Raw genomic sequence first — 23096 nt, 5'->3', positions numbered from 1 at the left:
CGTCTGAGAGACTTTGTTTATGATTATCAGGCATTATGTCTCAAATGGAAGCAAGACATGCCTGAGGAAGAAATAGTAAGGCGCATTCTGAACAACATCAATCCGAAAGTGGCTGGGTGTCTCCGGGAACGGTGACAACCGTGGACACAGTTGGTGAAGGTGGGCTCTATGGTGGAGAAGGACTGCGCCGGAGCTAAAGAGTACTGGCAGAAAGTGCACGCGAGTGTTGAAAAACAAGGGAGAAAGGTAACAGAGAAAAAAACATTCTTCCAAAGGCCAGCCGAGCTCAATGTGGTGCAGCATAGGACCTACAAGAAGAACGAACATGGTCTCCTCTTGGTTCCTATCACTATCAGAGGCATTCAGGGAGAGGCCGTATTGGACACTGGTAGCACCTTTACTTTGATGAAGGAGACTTTGTGGCAGCAGGTGGCACTAGCAGAAGCAGTCTTCCTACCAGCTGAAAGACAGAGGTTCGTCATGGCGGATGGTACCATTCACCAAGCCTTGGGGAAGAAGTCCATCTGTCTGGATTGGCATGGCAAGCAGTGGACCATGGAAGTCCATGTAATGGAGGACCGCCACCTTGCTTTCCCAGTGATCCTGGGTCTTGACTTTCTCTCCCTGACTGGGGTCATCCTTAATCTGGAAAAAAACAGTTATGGGATGAAAACTGATCAAGGTTACAGTTATCATGCCTTCCTACAACAACACAGTAATTCTAGTGGGTGGGATCAGGCCAAATTAATCACTCATCAGGGCATTAACCTCTACTACGCTTTGCCTCCGGGGGAATTACCTCCTTGCTGTGTCTCTATGACAACTGAAGACTTGATACAACGCTATGACACTGACTGTTCTGAGGGGCTCCAACAGCTTATGAAGGATTGGCCCTCAGTCACCTCTGGTAAGCTGGGAAAGACCAATGCAGAGAAGCATGCCATCTTCCTCCAAGACGAAGTTCCAGTAAGGTCAAAGGCATATAGGGTGTCTCCCCTAAAAAAGAGAGTAATTGAAGAACAGGTGGAGAAAATGCTTGCAGATAACATCATTGAACCTTCACAGTCGGCTTGGTCCTCACCAGTGGTCCTTGTCAACAAACCAGATGGATCTTATAGGTTCTGCGTGGATTACAGGCGAGTGAATGCGAAGACTCTGCCGGATGCATATCCAATGCCTATCATCCATGACATCCTTGAATCATTGGAAGGTGCCTCCTGGTTCAGCTCATTGGATCTGCAGTCCGGTTACTGGCAGGTAGCAATGATGGAGGAGAGCAAGAAGAAAACTGCTTTCATAACCTCCCTCGGCCTGTTCCAATTCAAATGTATGCCATTTGGGCTTCGAAACGCCGCTGCGACATTCCAGCGGTTAATGGAAAGGGTGTTGGCAGAGTTGAGAGGAAAGATATGTTTCGTTTATATTGATGACATAATCATATACTCTCAATCACGTGACCAACATCTGCAGGACTTGGCAGCAGTCTTCCGAAGGCTACAGGCAGCCAACCTTAGCCTGAACATGAAGAAGTGCCATTTTTTTAAACCCGAGTTAAAAAGACCCAAGCCGTCTCAGACTTTCCAGTACCAAAAGATGTGAAGGCTGTACAACGCTTCCTGGGACTTGCTGGCTGGTACCATAAGTTTATTCCACATTTTGCAAACCTTGCCGCACCTCTTAATCATCTCAAGAGGAAGGGAGTGGAGTGGAACTGGACTAAGGAGTGTCAAGCCAGTCTGGATGCCTTGAAGGCTGCTCTGAGGAATCCTCCAGTGCTCGCACAGCCCAATCTAACATTGCCCTTCCAGGTACTCACTGACGCTAGTGAAGGGGGCCTTGGTGCCATCCTGTCCCAGAACACGCCAGAGGGGGAGCACGTCATAGCCTACGCCTCCAGGGGACTACGGGGGCCAGAATGCAATTATTCCACCTCAGAGAAGGAATGCTTGGCGGTGGTCTGGGCTGTCGAGAAATGGAGACATTATTTGGAGGAAGTGGAGTTTGATGTGTTCACCGACCATGCGGCTTTGTCTTGGGCATTCAACTGTCCGAAGACCACCTCTCGTCTGACTCGATGGATCCTCAGACTACAGCAGTTCACATTTAAAGTGCACTAACGTAAAGGCTGTCTTAATTCTGCTCCAGATGCTCTGTCCAGAGCATATGAGCCTCTGTCAATCCAACCCTCACCATGTCTTGCTATTTCTACCAAGTGCCACTCAGACCTGCCCACCACCTTGGCTGAGATTGCACAGGAGCAAATGAAGGATCAACGGGTGTGTGAGTTGAGGCCGGACAGATCACAGTCATCAACTTTTGATCGCATTGCCTTTGAGATGCAACAAGGGGTGCTTTACCGCAAAGTTCCAGTCCGAGACCAGGGGGAAAAGTATCAGCTGGTGGTGCCACAGTCTTTGGTCCCAGAATTCTTAGGGTACTTTCATGACAATCCTTTGGGTGGTCACCTGGGTCGGCTGAAGACTCTGCTGAGGGTGCTGGAGGTTGCCTGGTGGCCGAGCGTCCGTAAAGATGTGTGGGAACACACCAAGTCCTGTATAGCCTGTCAGCAGTACAAGGTGGATAACAACAAACCATCTGGACTATTGCAGAGCACAGTCGTGGATGCTCCAGGGGTGATGTTGGGCGTGGACCTTATGGGTCCGTTGCCTAGGAGCAAAAAGGCCAACTGTTACCTCCTGGTGGTGGTGGACTATTATTCCAAGTGGGTGGAAATGTTCCCCTTGAGAGACAGTAAAACACCTCGTCTCATTAAGGTTCTTAGGGAGGAAATCTTCACCCGCTGGGGGGTGCCGCAGTACCTGGTTTCGGACAGAGGACCACAGTTTACGGCCACTTTGCTCACAAACCTCTGCAAACCATGGGGTGTAGTACAAAAACTCACCACCAGTTACCACCCACAGACCAACCTGACGGAACGCTTTAACCGAACAATAAAAACCATGATCGCCTCTTATGTAGGCCAGAATCACAACACCTGGGACCAGTGGCTACCAGAGTTCCACTTCGCTATCAATACAGCCCAGCAGGAGACCACAGGAAAGGCCCCTGCGGAGCTTGCATTGGGCGAGAATCTGAAAGGCCAGCTGGAACGACTCATTTATCAATCACCGTCTCCTGCCCAAAAAGAAGCCTACAATATAGTAGAAAGACAACAGAAGATGGCAGAGGAGGTCAAACGGAGAGTGGGAGTGCACCAGGCCAGACAAGCTAGGTATTATAATTCCCGCAGGAAAGATGAGCACTTTCAGCAGGGTGATCTAGTCTGGGTAAGGTCCCATCCCCTCTCTAAAGCCAGTGATAAATTCTCTGCAAAGCTAGCACCAAAGTGGGAAGGTCCAGTGGTGATTCTTAGACAACTAGGGCCCATAAACTACAGGGTAGGGTGGAGCAACCCACAGAAGGAGGACACAGTCAATGTGGTTAATCTGAAACGATTCTATGGTAGCTTACCTTAGTAGCCTCTGGCTGGAGGGGGGGGGTCTATGTAGCACTGCCACATCATTTTAGGATTCACTTTTCTTAAGTCTGTGTTATGAAATAATAACCAACATAAAAGTGTTCTCCGTTATATTTTTCCATGTTATGTAAGTCTGTAGCCCTATCGTGAACACCATTTGAATTCTGTTGTACGTCTTAGCTCTGATCAGCTGATGGTAACTGTCAGATGACGAAAGCGACCTGTCAAGCGCCAGCTGATATGATTCAAGTTTAAAACGCGGGGATCCGGTAAGAAGGATCCTATTTTTTGTTTAGCATCTATCCGAAAGCCTCGTCGGATTGAACGTTTTCTTTGTGGATTACATGGGTTGCACTGGACGTGGATTATTCAGACTGTTTTCTTCTTTGCGGTGGATTTATGTCGGAGTCTCTTGGAGTCTCTGTTAATTTTCGTTTGGATGGACTGTGAGCGCATGAAGTCGCGTGGGCTCTGCGTGGACATTTTGGTTGCGTTGTTTGCGATATGAACTGTGTGGAAATAAGTGTTTGTTTGTTTTCAAGCGTATTTCTGCTCACATAAAGTCTGCCTGTTAACTGTATGTGTGGTGTCTATTCCGATGTCAGTGAAAAGCATTATTATTTATCTAGAGCCAATTCAATTTGTACCCGTGTTTAATGGTAATAGTTAGAATTTAAAAATCTGATCGTTACAACTGGCCTGCCCATGGAGGCTGGTGTACCCATCTCTTTGCCAACACCCATAGAAGCCCATTCAGTCAGAATAGAAATGACATTTGCTGCCGCTAGGGTGCGTCTAGATTTCTAGGCTAGCAAAATCAGGCATCATAGGTCGCAACAATCACAAAAATCCCTGCAAAATCCTGGAGGGACTGGTTAATAGTGTGTGTGGTGTGAGTGTGTTAATAGTGTGTGTGTGTGTGTGTGTGGTGTGAGTGTGTTAATAGTGTGTGTGTGTGTGTGTATTTGTGTGTGCTATCATCTCTCATCTCTCATAATATTGCCATGTGTATGTTAATTCTATGTATGAGTGACGTTGGTTTTAATTGGTTAAATGAATGATGTTGATTCTGAGTAACATTGATGTTTTATGGTGTTTTAAGCCCCCAACGTCATCTTCCAGACAGTGCTGCATGGAAGGCACTAGTGTAAGGCAAGGGTTAAGTTAAAGTTAGGGTTAAAGTTAGGGATCGCTGCCTTGAAGTCGACAGTGGGGGCTTAAAACACCATCGAGCTGCATTGATTCTGACTAGTTAAATGAGTGATGTTGATTTTGATTGGTTAAATGAGTAAACTTGATTTTGATTGGTTTAATGAGTGACATTGGTTCTGTTAATTTTCTCCCTTAAAAGCTCAAAACAAAGGAAGTAAACAAATCCTGGTGAGGCCACACACACACACACATGCACACACACACTAACATACACACTCACACAGATGTAGACATAATGAAATATAAGTACAAAATTAAATACATACAAAAAAGAAACACACAGTGGAACTAACATACAATCAAAATGAACACACAGACACGTTTCTCGAATGGAGTATATGCTGATGAAGGCAGTGAAGGCAGTGCAGTGCTATGATAGATTTCCTGTTTGTCCAGTCCTTATTCACCCGGCCAGAATGGGCTACAGGTAATGCCATTACACCATTACAGTCCAGCAGATGGTGGTAATGCACTCCGTTTGCAAACTGCAAAAAAAAAACTCACTGAAGAAGAACAGGCCAGTGAACCCTTCTTTTTCGGTGAACTTTTTTTTGGAAGTTTGCAAACGGAGTGCATTACTCTCCACGATCTGCTGGACCACCGGGTGAATAAGGCGATTAGAGAAGAAAGATGAAGATTACTCCTGAATGTGTTTAGTGTGTGTGTATATATGTGAGTGTGAGTTTAGTGTCTATTGTATGTGTGAGTGTGTATTTAGTGTGTGTATTGTATATGTGAGTGTGTTACTACATTGCAGGAAGATGATGATTACTCCTCTTCTACAGAGTCTGGTATGTTTATCACTTCATCATTCCATACTTGGTCTCTGTGTGAGTTTGTTCTAACTCCACCCCCTCCCCAATAAAAACACACATGTTTTAGTGTTAATTTAATCAGAAGAGACAAACAGAAAATATATTCAACGAGAAACAGACAAGATGTATTGACATTATAAAACATTAACCATGACAGTATCAACATGCAATATTCCTGAAAATATAGCTCTAATCCAGTGTAGTGGAGATCATTCTAATCCAGTGTAGTGGAGATCATTCTAATCCAGTGTAGTGGGTATAACTCTTTCACCAATCTGGTGTAGTGGGTATAACTCTTCCTCTAATCCAGTGTAGTGGGTATAACTCTTTCTCTAATCTGGTGTAGTGGATATAACTCTAATCCAGTGTAGTGTTTTGTCACACTGATCTTTAACTGTTGCATTTCTAATCCACAGATGTGAGCATGGGTAAATGGGACCCCAGCCTGGAAACAAATAGGTATATGCACACACCACAAAACGTTATGAAGTACGCATGTAGTGTCCAAGTGTACATTAACAAGAAATGATTGCCAAACACTCTAGCTGGATAGCTTACTGATAACCATCAGAAGATGCTATCTATTTTAGTGCTGACCTTAGGTATAGGCTTAGGGTTGGGTTATGATTTTGGCCTACGGTTATAGTGTTGGGCTTTTGGTTGGGTCATGATTTTGGCCTAGGGTTATAGGGTTGAGCTTTTGGTTCGGTCATGATTTTGGCCTAGGGTTATAGTGTTGGTCTTTTGGTTGGGTTATGATTTAAAGAATAGGGCTATGGCTTTGGGCTTGTAGTTGGGTTATGATTTTAAGCATAGGGCTATGGCTTTGGGTTTGGGTAGTTGGGTTATGATTTTAAGCATAGGGCTATGGCTTTGGGCTTGGGTAGTTGGGTTATGATTTTAAGCATAGGGCTATGGCTTTGGGCTTGGGTAGTTGGGTTATGTGATTTGCAGTTGCAGCACCATGGCTGTGGAATCAGCAGGCCCTGGACTTTGAAAATGCTTTCTCTATCTTTGCTCTATCTAGGCTCAAAACCCACCTTTTTACCTTGGCCTTCCCAGCCTCTTAAGTAGTTATCATACTGTATTCATTTGTTTACTTATTTCTATTTTTATATACATTTGTCTAATTTTGGACAGCACTTTGGTCTGTGAAAGCTGTGTTTAATGTGCTTTACATTTTACATGCTTCCTAATACTTTTTTCGTACATATCTTTGCAGTTACCATGGGGATGGTGGTGGTGGTGGTGGTAATGATGATAATGTATATGATGCTGTTTTTTTGCAGTTCTGGCAGTGATGTGCAAGATGAAGATGATGATGTTTCAACAGAAGCTAAATGTGATGAATCTATATCGCTGACCAAGGCTGAGGACACTCTGGGGTTTTATAGAGATGAAGATGAGGACTCTCTCACTTTTCTTCTTCCAAAGAGTTCAACAGATTGTGCCAGCGGAGGAGATGTTGTCATAGGTGGGCATATATGTACAATCAGTCAAGACAGTTCCACAGACAGTACCAGGCGTGGAGATGTTGGCCCAGGAGAGAGTTCTACAGACAGGGCCGGGCATAGAGATGTTGCCTGGTGCAAAGATTTTGCCGGGCATAGAGATGTCAACCCAGGAGACTTCACCTCTACCATCTGTACAGTCGAGTCTGAAATGAGATTAAATGAAGATGGAGCAGGAGCCTATGTCTCCTCAGGCTGTCCAGAGAAGTTGGATGCTGTTGTGTTGGATAAAGGAGGCCGTGTCTCTTCGATCTGTCAAGAGAAGTTGGAAGACGATGTTGTGTTGGATAAAGGAGGCCATGTCTCTTCTATCTGTCAAGAGAAGTTGGAAGACGGTGTTGCGTTGGATAAAGGAGGCCATGTCTCTTGGGTCTGTCCGGAAGACGATGTTGCGTTGGATAAAGGAGGCCATGTCTCTTCGATCTGTCAAGAGAAGTTGGAAGACGATGTTGTGTTGGATAAAGGTGGTCGTGTCTCTTCGATCTGTCAAGAGAAGTTGGAAGACGATGTTGCGTTGGATAAAGGAGGCCATGTCTCTTGGGTCTGTCCGGAAGACGATGTTGCGTTGGATAAAGGAGGCCATGTCTCTTGGGTCTGTCCGGAAGACGATGTTGCGTTGGATAAAGGAGGCCATGTCTCTTCGATCTGTCAAGAGAAGTTGGAAGACGATGTTGCGTTGGATAAAGGAGGCCATGTCTCTTGGGTCTGTCCGGAAGATGATGTTGTGTTGGATAAAGGAGGCCATGGTGCTACTATTGTTCCAGGGAGGTCTGAGGAGAAGCATTTGAACAGAACCCTCAGCCTCCTGACTGAACACATGAGGAAGAGGAAGGTGGGGATGCATCAAACCCACATTTACTACAAATAGATACCACAGACCATAATACTAATAGATATCACGGACTATAAACACTTACTACTAATAGATAAACATTTACATCTAATAGATAGCACAGATCATAAACATACTATATATACTAATAGATTGTTCAAAACGATTTACTTCAATTTCAATTGAATTACATTACATTACACATGCCTCATGGAGCTTTAATCTATCAAATGGTGCTAAATGCTGTTATTGGTACAAATGTTTGAATGTTTTACATTCATTTATAGTGTTTAATGTTGTTAATGGTGTTTATTTGTATTGTGATGTTTATTGTTATCTGTCTTTCTGTTTATTATTTTTTTTTTTTTTGACAGGTCTCCAAACAACAAGCTGTGACAACCTCTCACAATCCCAGCACACCTGGCAAGTCACACGACCGGCTGAGTTCTGATTCACAGGCCTGAACTAGTTCTCTACAATAGACCGGGTTTAGTCCTCTACAATAGACTTGAACTAGTCCTCTACAATAGACCTGGGCTAGTCCTGTACAATAGACCTGGACTAGTCCTGTACTGTAGACCTCATCTGGTCCTGTAGACCTCATCTGGTCCTGTAGTATAGACCTCATCTGGTCCTGTAGTATAGACCTCATCTGGTCCTGTAGACCTCATCTGGTCCTGTAGTGTAGACCTCATTTGGTCCTGTAGTGTAGAGACCTCATCTGGTCCTGTAGTGTAGACCTCATTTGGTCCTGTAGACCTCATCTGGTCCTGTAGTGTAGACCTCATTTGGTCCTGTAGTGTAGAGACCTCATTTGGTCCTGTAGTGTAGAGACCTCATCTGGTCCTGTAGTGTAGACCTCATTTGGTCCTGTAGTGTAGACCTCATCTAGTCCTGTAGTATAGACCTTATCTGGTCCTGTAGACCTCATCTGGTCCTGTAGTGTACACCTCATCTGGTCCTGTAGACCTCATCTGGTCCTGTAGTGTAGACCTCACCTGGTCCTGTAGTATAGACCTCATCTGGTCCTGTAGTATAGACCTCATCTAGTCCTGTATTATAGACCTTTTATGGAAGTCTCTGTCCTGTCACAAAGTGATGGCTGTCAGTAGACACACACACATACTGTCTCTTTATCTTTCAGTAGACACACACACACACACACACACACACTGTCTCTCTATGTCTTTCATTTGACACACACACACACACACACAGTCTCTCTATGTCTTTCAGTTGACACACACACACTGTCTCTCTTTCTTCTCTAAGGGTCATGCTTTATATCCCCAGAAGGTGAGCAACCATCTCATGATTCAACAACCATCTCACAGAGGTAGTGTATGTGTGTCTGTATGTATGTGTGTAATGAAAGTATCTGTGTTTATATGTATGTGTGTGTATGTTTGTGTGTTTGTAGGTGTGTTTAAGTATGTATGTGTGGGTGCATACATACTTAAACACACCTACAAACATATTATGTGTGTATGTATGTTTAGATAGATAGATAGATACTTTATTGATCCCCAGGGGAAATTCAAGAAAGTTTGTGATCTGCATTAGCGGTGTTTATATGTATGTGTATGTGTGTTTGTAGGTGTGTATGTATGTATGTTTGTGATCTGCATTAGGGATACAAAAGTAGGGGCCATGTTTTGGCATGTATCACAGTTTTGGGACACAGTAATGTGGAGTTTACATTTTAGTGGAGAATACTAGGCAGAAAATTTGGGTCAATTTCTTTTCCATTTCTCTCCATGATCTTTCATTTAGTCCAGGACAGGGATGGGCAACTTTGATGATAGAGAGGGCCACAAAATGTTCTTGTCGCTGTCAGAGGGCCAGATGTGATCGCACACGTCCACCACTGGGATATCAGGAATCAGTAAATATGTATATACGGTAGCCTATGTCTGTACGGTTTATTAAACCAACATGCATTAATTTAATATTTTCTATGTTTAAATGCATTTTTAATATTACTTCTATTCACCAATGAACTTGAAATACACTAAATAAATATTACACATTCACAATAAACCTTTTCCCCTCTGCAATTGGTAATAGTGACTCTTGTAAAAAGGCTCTATTGTTAGTTTATCTTAACCAGGGTTCCCACTCGCTTTTAAGTTAAAATGAAAAATTCCATGACTTGTAGCATCACAAGGACATGAACACACAAAAAGAGAACACATAGGCCTTGGTGTATGTCCTAAATGGTCAGGGAAATAAGTAGCAAATCAACAGTGTAAATCATTACTAATAAATGTCTGACAATTCTTTTTTTATGTAGCAGGCCTTTTGCTGTAGAGATAATGACTCCCTATCCCTATCCATACAGGATAGACTATGCATAGCCTAATGGCTCCCCTGCCCCGTGTCATCACCTCTGCTCCTGCTGCGAGCAGCATGGCCAGCTCTGCCTGTGCATCGCCCGAGTGGAGAGAATTTGGCGCGCCTTCGGAGTAAGCCTACTGTCATTCTCATTGCGACTCCCCACACTGCCTCTACGTTCCCCCCTAACTATCCTATGAGCACTTCGACCTCGTCTAACATACCCAGTGGCATTAGACAAAGGCTCCACCACGTTACTGTCGCCGCGATTGCGGAGAAGCACACGGTCAGAAGGCAGAGCTGGCCATGCTGCTCGCAGAGGTGGTGACACAGGGCAGGGGAGCCATTAGGCCCTGTATGGATAGGGATAGGGAGTTATTACCTCTACAGCAAAAGGCCTGCTACATAAAAAAAAAAAAAATGTCAGCCATTTATTAGTAATGATTTACACTGTTGATTTGCTATCTATTTCCTGACCATTTAGGACATACACTATGTGTTCTTTTTTGTGTGTTCATGTCCTTGTGATGTGTGTGTCTTTGTCAGCTAAGAAAACAACAACAAAAACAAACAAAAGAAAAAAAATACTAACATTGTCTCTTGTCTTGTCTGGTCATCTCACTCTTGATCTGTGCCTTGCCGTGGCAAGTGAGCTTTTGAACTAAACAGGTCTTGTCTACTTGTGTTTGTGTGTCATCTGAATAATATATATGTGCCCCATACATGGAATCAGAGTGCCTACTGTATGTAGAAAAATGGAAAATCTCTACAGCAAAGGCCAGCCACCGCTACATGCATTTGGTTTGTTTCTGCCATTTATTAGTAATGATTTACACAGTTTGTTTACTACTTACTATTTACCTGAGCAATCAGTATTGTGCAATATAGCATACAGAAGGTGAGGGACATTTTGGGGGGAAAGAAGTGGTGCATTTTATCATTCAAACATGCAACTTTTCATGAAAATTCTATAATCCAAGATGGCCGCCACCATATGACGTCATAGTATGCACATTATATATAAACTTTGGGGTCATCCTTAATATTTCTCTAATTTACATAAAGTCTCTATCTCTTATCACTTTTAAGATATAGCCTTTTGAAATGAAGATGTCAAAATCGAACGTTTCGAAAAAAAAACCTCTGGCGCCTAAAGGGTTAAGTTTACTTTATTTATTATTCCTTTTCACCTACTTTTTGGACGAACTACTGCTCCTAGACCGTTTGAGCTATCGACGCAGTTCGAACTCCAAAAATTCAGGCCCGAACCGGTGTAACTTGCTTGTTACTTTCGTGTCGCTGGCCCTTGTCGTTTTCACGGTATTCCCGTTTTTCGGCGTTTTTGGGCCCCATTGAAATGAATGGCGGAATGTTCAAGGATTCTAATTCCGATTGTGACATCACAGCTCTAATTGTTTAAGCTTGCACCTGGCAGAGTTCTAAGCCATCTGGCAATGTCTAATGGGCTGGGCTGGGCTGTCTGTGTATATGAAGGTGTGTGCATGTAACCTTTGACCCGTATGTCCGATTTTCATGAATGAGGTACCGTTGGAATCCTCGAATGAAGCCCAGTTCAATGCCTTGCCAGCACCAAGTGTAAAGGTCATGTAAAAAAAGATTTTTTAAAACTTTTTTTAAAGTGAATCCATGTTCATACAGGTCATTTAAAAAATATATATATATTTTCCAAATCCATTCAGCCCAGTTCAATGCCTTCCCAGCACCAAATCATTAAAAAAAGATTCGAGCTCTGCCATCTTTTTTTAAAGTGAATCCATGTTCATACAGGTCATTTAAAAAAAAAAAAAAAATTCCCAATCCATTAAGCCCCGTTCAATGCCCAGCTAGCTCCATTCAAACTTAGTCATGTAAACAGTTGTATAGATTATAACATTGAGAAACACACATTCATTCAGATATTATGCACATCCACGCAACACTACTATTCAAGTTAAGTTACTTATCATTGCCCGCAAGAAGTCCACAATCAATTCAATTGTCTTGCCACGATCTGTGGAGCCACCAAACAACGATGCTTGAACTAAACGTAGTAAAAATAAATCGCTACCAAGGCTCCAAATAGCAACACACTTACACCGTAGCATAATGAGGATATCTACATGTAAACCGAAGCATTGAGAACTGTGTAAGTCTACAGGCAGTTTATTAAAAAGAAAAACAGACGGGCGCCATCTTGGGAAAACAGAACTCTCTAAGTTATGAACATGTCGGGTCAACGATAAGTAAGTTAGGCTAACGTAAACGTTAGCTATTTGCTGTTGTCATATGCTTTACGTGATGGCCATTCATCACACTGTTTGGATATTACTTGGCAGTCTGAATCAGAATTACCTTAGCTCTCAGTAAGTTACAGTTTATTATAGTCATGTGATTTACATAAAGTAGTAAACAACAGTAATGTTAAACGTGTCAACAAGTTAGATTCTACCCCACAAGCCACAATAGGGAATGTTCAAGTAAGCGTTAGCACATATACAAACCTATTAATGTTAGCTAACATGCTAAGCATTGAAAATGAATGCGTTAGCAATAGCCACTGCTTTTTTTGAGCTGACAACTAAGCCCTGGAAATGCGTTAACGTAATCAGCCAAATTTGAAGCAATGAAGTGAATTGAGTCACTTTAGGTACTACTTTCACGAGGTCTGTAGTTCTGTCAAAATGTATCTTATCTTTGAACAGACCACATGGTTATCTTCCTTAGACTTCGTAGATGTAGTTACTACAATTTGGAGGCGAAATTCGAAGTGTAAATATGGTTTTAATTTGTAAACAGAACAACCGCGATTTTGCGAGCTAGAAAAAAGGAAGTGAATGAATGAATAGTTACTGCTTTTCTGAGGGCTGGTGTTCTCATAAAATCGACGTAATCTTTGAAAAGACTACCTGGTTATCTTCCTTAGACTTCGTAGATGTAGTTACTACAATTTGGGGTCGAAATTCGAAGTGCAAATATGGTTTAAATGTGTAAACAAGACGCCTGATGTTTAAAATATGTTAATGAATGGGCACAGTATTATTGTGTACAGTAATGGGCTATCAGTAGTATGTAAACAGTTCATGTGTTATGTGATTTACATAAACTAGTAAACAACAGAAATGTTAAAAGCTGGTATTGTGTTTCCTGAATTCTTACATTCAGGCATTCAAATGAAATGTAATTAAATAGCATATATATACTCTGTCAGTGTATGATGCTTGCATGAGGGAAACATCCCAAAACAACTGCACCCATATAATTGCTGTTGTTTTGAGAAGTATTTCTCATGCAAGCATCATGCAACAATGCGAAAACAATGAAACTATTGTAGGCCTAATTATATTTTACATTAGTAAAGCAGTACTCTGATGTGCATGCTTTCACAAACTTTTGTGAACAATCTTGGCACTTTAAACATTGACTGTTTTGAAGTGCATGTATAGCAATATAGTATAAAAATAATAATAATTGTGATATCATTATAATTTGATGGGGGGTGGGAGGAGGGGGTGGGTTCATGTAGGTGGGCCCTATGACCCCAAAGTATGCCTTGACTGGGCCTCAGGTCAAAGAAGTTTGAGAAAGGCTGATGTAGATGACAAAGCAGCAAGGAGGCGTCGTGTGATCATTTAAACAAGTTTTATGACAAGGTCGATGAGGGTGGGAAAAATCGTACTTTTCTGTGCAAACTTTGCCCGCACTTCAGTCACATTCAATCACATTGTCTTTTAAGAAAATGCAGTCCATTTTTCGGTTCCAGCAGCCAACAACCTCAGAACTGACCCTTCAGGCCTCTCAGGAGGCGCTGGCCTTCTAACCTAGTGACCACCATAGCAACCAGCATGATTGCCCTAGCAACCAGCATAGCAACCACAATATTTATGTGTTTTAGCTTATTGGATGTTGCGTTAATGCAGATAACTTTTGATCCGTGTGCCCGATTTTCATAAATGAGGTACCGTTGGAATCCTTGGATGAGGCCGAGTTCCATGCCCCTGATCAAACCCACTCTTGCAGTTCCTCGGAACCGCAATTCTAGTGACAACTGAAGCCTAATTAGAGGATAACAGCCTACATCTATAATGACAACTGTATAAGCCTTATTAGAGGATAACAGCCTACATCTATAATGTTATTAGAGGATAACAGCCTACATCTATAATGGCAACTGAAGCCTTATTAAAGGATAACAGCCTACAGCTATAATGTTATTAGAGGATAACAGCCTACATCTATAATGTTATTAGAGGATAACAGCCTACATCTAGAATGTTGTTAGAGGATAACAGCCTACATCTGGCTCCTGGTCTGTAGTCTGTGTGCATGTGAGTGTGTGTGTGTGTGCATGTGAGTAGGCCAAGTGTGTGTGTGTGTGTGTGTGTGTGTGTGTGTGTGTGTGTGTGAGTAGGCCAAGGTTAATTATGAATGACCCACATTGCAAGTGTGTAAGTGTGTGTGCTGAGTGTGCAGTGTGTCATTGGCGCCGCCAGCCGTAATCCTGTACGCACTGTGCGTACAATTTTTCAACGCTTTATTCATGAAACCATTCAATATTAAAACAATAAAAATAGCTTGTGTACTGTCTTAATTGAAACATGCTTCACACACAAATAATAGCCGTTGTTTAAGGCAAAGAGAATGGACATCTCAACATAAGGATACATTAGAAGATGATGATTGGTGTAAACTTTGTCACAACATGATAAGCAATTCTGTCGCTTAAAGTTTGGGTCAATCAAACAGCAGTGTAAGCAGACCCTTATTGTTAGGTTACCAGAGGTGTCTTTCCTCTAGGCCTAGACCTATGGCAAAACGCGTTCTAACCTAGTGACCACCATAGCAACCAGCATGGCCTAGGCCTATGGCAAAACGCGTTCTAACCTAGTGACCACCATAGCAACCAGCATGGCCTAGGCCTATGGCAAAACGCGTTCTAACCTAGGGACCACCATAGCAACCAGCATGGCCTAGGCCTATGGCAAAACGCGACAAAATCCCATTGGTTTCTTTTTTTCTTTTCTTTCCCTTGTTTGCGTGTTGGGTAGTGAAGCGATAATGCATTTAAAGCAGTGTTCACGTCACGTGTTGGGTAGTGAAGCGATAATGCATTTAAAGCAATGTTCACGTCACGTGTTGGGTAGTGAAGCGATAATGCATTTAAAGCAATGTTCACGTGTTGGGTAGTGAAGCGATAATGCATTTAAAGCAATGTTCACGTCACATGTTGGGTAGTGAAGCGATAATGCATTTAAAGCAATGTTCACGTCATGTGAGCCAGAGCCGATATGGCCAGAGCTGCTTGCTCTGGTAAGATATTTGTGTTAAAATGGTGCGTTTAGCAGTCAGACTTAATTGTTTTTTTTTTGTATCGCCCTGGACCATGGTGCGTACAATGGAATACAACCCTTGTGGCGCCCCTGCAGTGTGTTTGTAGGTTTTGCCTTCTGTGTGTGTGTGTGTGTGTCTGATTGAATTTTTGTGTTTCCCTGACAGAAAGCGCAGCAACAGTGAAGGCTGTGCTTCAGTGGTCATTGCGTCGAACAATCCTCCACCATCCAGCAAGTCTCCTTCAGAGGGTCAGTTTCTGTGTGTGTGTGTTTGTGTGTGTGTGTAGTTCTGATGGCTGGTAAGTATATGTATGTAAGTGTGTGTGTGTGTGTAGTTCTGATGGCTGGTAAGTATGTAAGTGAGTGTGTGTGTGTGTTCAGAAACGTTGCAGGTGCCTGCATTGTTCCTACATGCTGCTGAGAATTGGACCGAGGCTGTGGAGCCGGAATTCTACAAGAATCTGGACCGGAAGACCATCAAGAGGCAGGAAATCATCTATGGTAATCAGACACACACACACACATCTGCCAGATGAGCAAACAATCTCTAGAATATGTCCAGCAGACCTTTCAAACATATCTTTAGACGTCTTACAGACTTTCTGTTCTGACTGGGTAGGATGACATTTTGGTAGTCTTTGCTAGATTTTTGCTAGGGTACTTGAGTTGGTTCTTAGGGTAAACATGGTAGTTGCTAGGTTAATCATGTTGGTTGCTACAATGGTTGCTGGGTTGACATTATGGTAGTGGTTGCTTGGTTGTCACTAGGGTAAATTAGATGGTTGCTAAAGCAATCATAATGGTTACTATGCTATTTAAAGTGGTTTCTATGTTGGTTGCTAGTGTAATTAGTTAGGTAGGAATTGAAGCGGACATGGATGGTAGTTATTGTGGTTGTGAAACGTTGGAAAATATTAACAGTGTGCAATACATGAATGTAGGCTACAGGCCTATGGCTTTTGTACTGAGGAGCACAGCAGTCAAGCAGATGATAACATTGAGGTTCACAGCTGATGTTGAATGGTAGAATGGATGGCATTTGATTGTTTTCAGCTGGAAACCTTAATTAGCCGAGAGAAATGTAACAATGCGCCGTTAATGTCACAGCGGTCTCAACGTTATTAGTTTAATTGCTCTTTTATCGCAAATATCTCAAAAATTATAAAGTTCACAAATATGAAATATACATAGACCTCTGTAGGGGTGTCTGAATGAAGTCAAACAGTTCAGCGGTTTCAGCTGCATTATGAAGAAGAAGAAGAACAGGGACAACAGTACATACAGTGGTCATCGCTTTCAAATGGCCACTTCAGTCGCGCATTACGAGGCGTGAAGCTTTAGTACCACTTTCAGCCACTGTGCGTCGCTCTGCCACTGTACATCGCTCTGTCAGTAGCCTGACTGCCGCCCCTTCTGAAAAAGCAGGAGGCTAGGCTACCATTAAACGTAATTGTTACCGAGAGGAATCCCAGCCTACAAATTCAATAACAAAATAAATCGTTATTAAACATTACCTCGATTAAGGCTACTTGGGTATGGCTTAAGGCTTGACTACACGGTGGTAGCGAAAATCGAAATCTGCTTTTGATAGCCTACCGGTGCCACTCCACAAAACGAAAAAATATCTTAATTTGCTGTCTATGTTATTGTCAGTGTTGGGGGTAACACAACTACGCAAATCAAAACAGTGTCTTAATTTGCCCTACTTCTTGACTGCAATGTAGTCAATTGACTGCTTGACATGTCTTTTTTTTTTCTGTACAATAAACAAACATCTGCTTTATGCCGCAGAATTACATTCATATTTGGCTGACTGCAGACACGGCACTTCCCTCCCCATATTCCAAGATTAAGATAGTAGCCTATACAAAAAGCACTTCATACTATCATAAGAAAAATCGTTAAAACGATTGTCTGGTAATTGGTAATAAAAAAAAACGATTGGCTCGTAATCACAATAATTTAACACACGACAGTTGGATAGCCTACTTCATCATGTCCCCATGCCTACATTTTTGTGAGTAGCATAGAGATCGTTAAAAACAATAAAGAATGGGTCTCCATTTGGGACATCGAAAACTTATATTTTTAATAGACTACCGTCGAAGATGCTGACTTGCAAAAGCCTCGGGATAACACGTTATCTCCACTATCATCAGTCATGCCCCTTGATCAAAGTGGGGAATGAAATAAAAGTTTGAGAACCACTGGCTTAACAAGTTACCTGCAGTCCAGAACACAGAATCTGTTTCAATATTCTGATGATCGGTGATGATATCGGCAAATGTTTTTTTTCCAAAGTAAGAATTTCACTTCACCATGCACCTTCGACAATGAATAGCTCATTACACTTGTTACTGTAAACGTAGGCCTACCTGATATCATTACAAACATTATTCTGTGTCCTAAAACTGGCATATTTTATGGCATTGTGTCATGTAAATTTGTTGCAAAATCTAGAGAAATGTGTGAGGTGGTCAGCGGGGGAAAATTGAGACACACATTGGATTGTGTTATTACTTGAACATTCCACACTATCCACAGCTGTGGTAGGCCTATCAGGGGCAGGAGGATTACTGTTAGCACAGGCTTTATATAAAATTCTTCAACAGAAGGCCTTGAATGTTGTTTGTGGAGCGCTTTGCTTCGCTTCTGTAATCTCGGCTTCATTGAAAATGAGGGCTTCCCTCAATGACCCTCCGAGAATAAATAAATGTTGAATGAATGAATGAATGAATGCAGGCTTGCCCAAAATAAAGGCCTGTGGTTTGCGCAGCCTACAGTAAATAACAGACCCGCCAGAATGTGCGTTATGATGCTTTACGAGCAAGATGTTTTTGGTACCCTACGCACACTGCATGTTCTTAAATAACAATGATCATCAGTATTATTCGACCATTAATTTGGGTAAATGGGCAAGCGTGACCACCTTGATTGGCTGATGATTGTAACGCGGGCACGATTCCAAACACCTCCCTTACGATGATGAGTGACGGGTGACAGGTCTCAGAATCGTCGCTACACAAGGGCCGAAAGATGATGAATAACTGGGGCCGTAGGCTATTCACAAAGGCTTTTATCTTACTACTAGGAGTAGGCTACACCTAAATCGCGCCAAGATTTTTGGCTTGGAGTTTTCTCCTAAAAGTTATTCACAAAGCCTTTCAGACAACTCCTAAACTAGGAGTGAGTCTTCGTGGCTATGGATGACGTCATTACTCATGCACAAGCTTGACTGAAGTGACCACCTTGATTGGCTGACTATTGTAACGCGGGAATTCCAAACACCTCTCTTCCGATGATGAGTGACAGGTGACAGGTCGGAGAATGCGTGTGCTACACAAGTAGTGCGAAGGACGGAAGATGATTAATAACTGAATAAAAAGGCCTAGCCTAAATTAATAAAGAGTAAGGCAAAACAAATAGCCTAGTAGCCTAATGAAACATAGGCCTATGGATTGATGCAGTAGCCTACCTTTTCAACATTATTAAACTAATCTGTCACCATATGCCTAGGCTACGTTTGCAAAGAGGAGAACATTTTAATTTCATTCACAATGAAACATTACATTTCATTTACATGTTAACAATGAGTAGTTTTGGTTGTTGTTGGTGGCGTTATTGCATCCCTTTTATGAATGCAAAATTGTTCCCTCGCGATTGGAAGCTCCTCTTGCGCATAGGCTACGCATTTCAAAACATCACAACGTAAAATGCCACAAAAAAGCTGTTTATGAATAGGTCTTAGTGAGTTAGGAGTCCTCTCGACTTAAGCTGTCCCAGACTTAGGTGCTTCGTGAATTACTTTTTTTGAAAAAATTAGGAGTCCTAAAGTTAGGAGTGACACGACCATTATTTTTAGGAGTTGCTCCTAAATTCGCCAGTTAGGAGCTACTTTTAGCCTTAAAATTCTTTGTGAATACGGCCCCTGAATAAAAAGGCCTAGCCTAAATGAATCAAGGCAGAACAAATAGTAATAGTAGCCTAGTAGCCTAATGATAGTAGCCCAGTAGCCTAATGAAATAGTAGCCTAATGAAACATAAGGATTGATGTAGTATCTTTGTAACATTATTAAATTATTCTGTTACTATGCCTACGTTTGCAAAAGAGAACATTTTAATTTGATTCACAATAATGTTACATTTAATTTACATGTTGACAATGATTAGCCTAGTTTTGGTTGTTGTTGGCGGCGTTATTGCATGTTAGTTATGCCTACAATGCAAAATTGCTTCCTCACGATTGGAAGCTCTTGTAGCTGCATAGGATTTCAAAACACGGCAAAATGCATTGGGTTTGTGAATAGGTCTGTGAGTAAGGAGTCCTCTTGACTTCTTTTAAGCTGTTAGAGGTGGGAAGGTGTGATTTGTTGGGGGCAGGGCCGGATTAACTGGGCACAAATGTCTGATGCCCCCCCTTCCCCCCAGCCAACGTGAATCGGGTGGTTAGTTAATAGGTCTATCGTGAAGATTTTTCCTGCCATCTAAGGCACGAAGCATCTGTGAGGCCAAGCCTCACCAAGTAGCTCGTTTGTTTACAACTAACATTCCATTTAACTAAACTGCTTTATAGGCTATGCCGAAATAGTTTTCAACATTTTGAATATTAGTGTCGGGTGAATTGAAATGTTCTCAAAGTAGCCTTATGGCTGAAAGCTGCTTGGGATCCCCCCCCGTCAAGCAATATAACCATACAAACGCGCTTCCTGCACTCATTGTTTCAAAGGAGTCATTTTGGCTTTGTCAGAACTGAAGAGCTGTGGGCCGGCCGCGACGCGGTATGCCCAATGAAAATAAATGAATGCAACGCAACACAACACAGACCAGCTTCTCTGCATCAGTCACTGACAGTAACCTAGAATAAATGCATGGGGAAAAACACTTCCCCATGACAAAGACATCGTAAAACACTGAAAGTTAATATTTTGTCACTAGCAACATACATCTGTCCTTTGTCAAATGTATTATGTTCCAAGTAGCCTATGTGTAATTCTGCTTCATAAAGTTGAACAAATACATTTGCTTATTTCACAGAAAAATATAAATAGCCAGTTAGGGTCTACAGTGCAGAGTTGGTAAGTTATGGTAGGCCAACTTGCAGTGAACATACAAACAGGGGAAATTCTTTCTCTTGTAGCTGAGTAGCCTCAGGTGCGCCGCGTAGACATAAGGCCGAACATGCAAGCGCAATGAATCGTGCTCTCACGACAATCAAGCCGTTAAACTTAAATAGGTTAACATCACTCTAAGTTCGCCTTCAAGCAAGGAAAACAATGATTTGAAGACATCTGTTTTAATTTGGAAGGGCAAGGGGTAGCAACAGGGCAACACAGAGACAGGCCCGATGGCAGGGCTGTTATGAGAGTATTAAAATATGGGATATTCTACGGGAAAACATTAAAACGGCAAGACAGCGGGGGAAAGTTAAAATATGTGATAAACACAGAAAAAGTTGGCATGCATTGTTTTGGTCCCCGTGCATATGGATTATTTGTCATATTATTAATCACATATGATTATTTGTGAAATTGTGCAAACAGGCGCAACACATTTGAAAAGGAAGGACTGGTAGCATGCAAGCTCACGGGAAAGATTGATTTAAGAACGTTATCACAGTGTGTGGCTGTGGCGCGGGCGGAAGACAGCGACAATTGGCAGGGGAGGGTCATGTCTTTTTTAACAATTCTGTCGGAGGGTTATTGAACAATTTCTAGCAGGCAAAAAGGGGGTCATGCAACTTGCAACTGAAGCACTCAAAATTCCTCCGGTGGCCCCTTCAATAAATAACGAAGATTGCTGCTGGGCTATATGTCTTGGTTCATGTCTGTTAACAACTCATTGCCGTCAAACGCATAGCCTATCTCGCGGTTGCATCCATTACAAACAAACATGCAATGTGAACATCTGGGATTGGGGAGAGCACTAAATGCTCTACTGAATAAGCACAAAGTCAAACCTTTAAATGAAAAACACTCTTTAATAATCAAAAAGAACCGCTAATGAAGTAAACTTGTGACCATCAAAAATCGTTTATCTCCTGTAACTCCGTGATAACAGGACGTAACAGGAAGGCATTTGGCTGAGCAACGGAGGTTAATATGCTCTAAATTTTGTCCAAATGATGTCTGTCTATCATCGTTGCACTCGGAGAAAACCAGAATGTTTAATTTGTCCTGCATTTCTTTTACGGCTGCAAACGGGATTCACTCGCAGTTAACCAAATATTTCTTTATTAGGGCAGGGCAGGCATATTTCTGGCTATTAAATTATTTCTAAACCAGTCTGCTAAAGTCTGTAGTGAAGTCTGTGTAGGGTTTTCCAGGCTCCATTTCTTTTTACGAGACACCCTGCTCACTTGAGCCATCTACCGGTTGTTTTGGTTGTTGCAGCGTCTCACTGGAAAAATACAAATTAAAGTCGCGTGATCCCACGCGTGGACCGCGAGTGAAGCTGGCCAAGTCAAAGCACTGCCCACTGTATTGTATGCATTGAATTTACCTGCAGTGTAATAATAAGAAGAAGCACAGGGATAATGGTTCATTGTATTTACATATATATGAAGCAATGCGCTCACACTTACTGACTTGCTGGTCTTAACTTAAGTATAAGTATATTTACTCTTTTGATCCTGTGAGGGAAATTTGGTCTCTGCATTTAACCCAATCCGTGAATTAGTGAGACAGTGAGGTGAAGCACACTCTAATCCCGGCGCAGTGAGCTGCCTGCAACAACAGTGGCGCTCGGGGAGCAGTGAGGGGTTATAGGTGCCTTGCTCAAGGGCACTTCAGCCGTGCCTACTGGTCGGGGTTTGAACCGGCAGCCCTCCTGTTACAAGTCCGAAGCGCTAACCAGTAGGCCATGGCTGCCCTGTGAACTGCTGAATCCCTCATATAGTGATAATGTATGACGTAAGCAAGGACAGCACTCTTAGTTGTCTTTCAAAGTTTGAAAGACAACTGAGACTGCTGTCCTTGCTTATTTCATTCATTGCATTTCCATGCAATGCAATAACTACAGCCTTCTTCTAATGCTAGCTTAGTATAAATTACTTCAGACAGAATTCTAATGCTAGATTAGCATCAGTCCCATAACAATTTTTATATTCTTTTTTATTTTTTATTCTTCTTTTATTATTTTTTAATGATCTGGTGGGCTTAACCAACAGGACACAAAAAGTGAGTGTAAATGGAAGTCTATCTACTAGGAGTGTAAAGATTCACCAATACGTATCAGTAACCGATTTAAACGTTGTGAGCGCATTGGAAGGCGAACCTCTGGATCGGTTTAAATGTACTATGAACTGATAGATGGCAAATAGGTCTAAAGCTGCAGCAGAAGACCAAACATTACAAATGACGATACTTCCCAAATAAGACTGACGCTGATACGCTAACACACGTCAACAGAGCGTCCGGCGCCTTTTCCAACGAGGGTAAGCAGCCTCACTGCTACAGTGGCAACAAACTAGTTGTCGAGTTCAGTAAAACGCAGCATGGACTACTAACGTGTGTGTGATATTAACGTGTGTGTTGCAGTATCCTGAATGAAGTCATATATTCACAGTCATAAGCACTAGCCTCTAACTCC

At 42.2% G+C, this 23096-nt stretch overlaps 2 protein-coding genes and 1 long non-coding RNA gene across 3 annotated transcripts in view; all 3 read left to right on the top strand.

Moving 5' to 3' along the window:
* The first annotated feature begins 5433 nt into the window (after positions 1-5433).
* On the top strand, positions 5434-6906 carry LOC125310231. The gene is made up of 3 exons (XR_007196270.1): positions 5434-5481; positions 5922-5964; positions 6795-6906. It is a non-coding gene; the product is annotated as an uncharacterized LOC125310231 (long non-coding RNA).
* A 261-nt stretch (positions 6907-7167) lies between these two features.
* On the top strand, positions 7168-8312 carry LOC125310939. Its single transcript, XM_048268740.1, has 2 exons — positions 7168-7848; positions 8223-8312. The coding sequence occupies exons 1-2, from the start codon at positions 7168-7170 to the stop codon at positions 8310-8312; spliced, it is 771 nt and encodes a 256-aa protein (XP_048124697.1).
* Positions 8313-12534: 4222 nt separating this feature from the next.
* The window catches only part of LOC125310768 (rho guanine nucleotide exchange factor 28-like), a 33097-nt gene continuing 22535 nt past the window's right edge, over positions 12535-23096 (top strand). Inside the window, exons 1-3 of the mRNA XM_048268447.1 lie at positions 12535-12545; positions 15676-15758; positions 15891-16010. The gene's annotated coding sequence lies outside the window, so the exon portion shown is untranslated. The remainder of the gene's footprint in view (positions 12546-15675; positions 15759-15890; positions 16011-23096) is intronic.

This window comes from Alosa alosa, chromosome 17 (genome assembly GCF_017589495.1).
Source record: "Alosa alosa isolate M-15738 ecotype Scorff River chromosome 17, AALO_Geno_1.1, whole genome shotgun sequence".
Classification (NCBI taxonomy): domain Eukaryota; kingdom Metazoa; phylum Chordata; class Actinopteri; order Clupeiformes; family Clupeidae; genus Alosa; species Alosa alosa.
The sequence above is the reverse complement of the archived record's forward strand: the minus strand, read 5'-3'. Positions and strand labels throughout refer to the sequence as shown.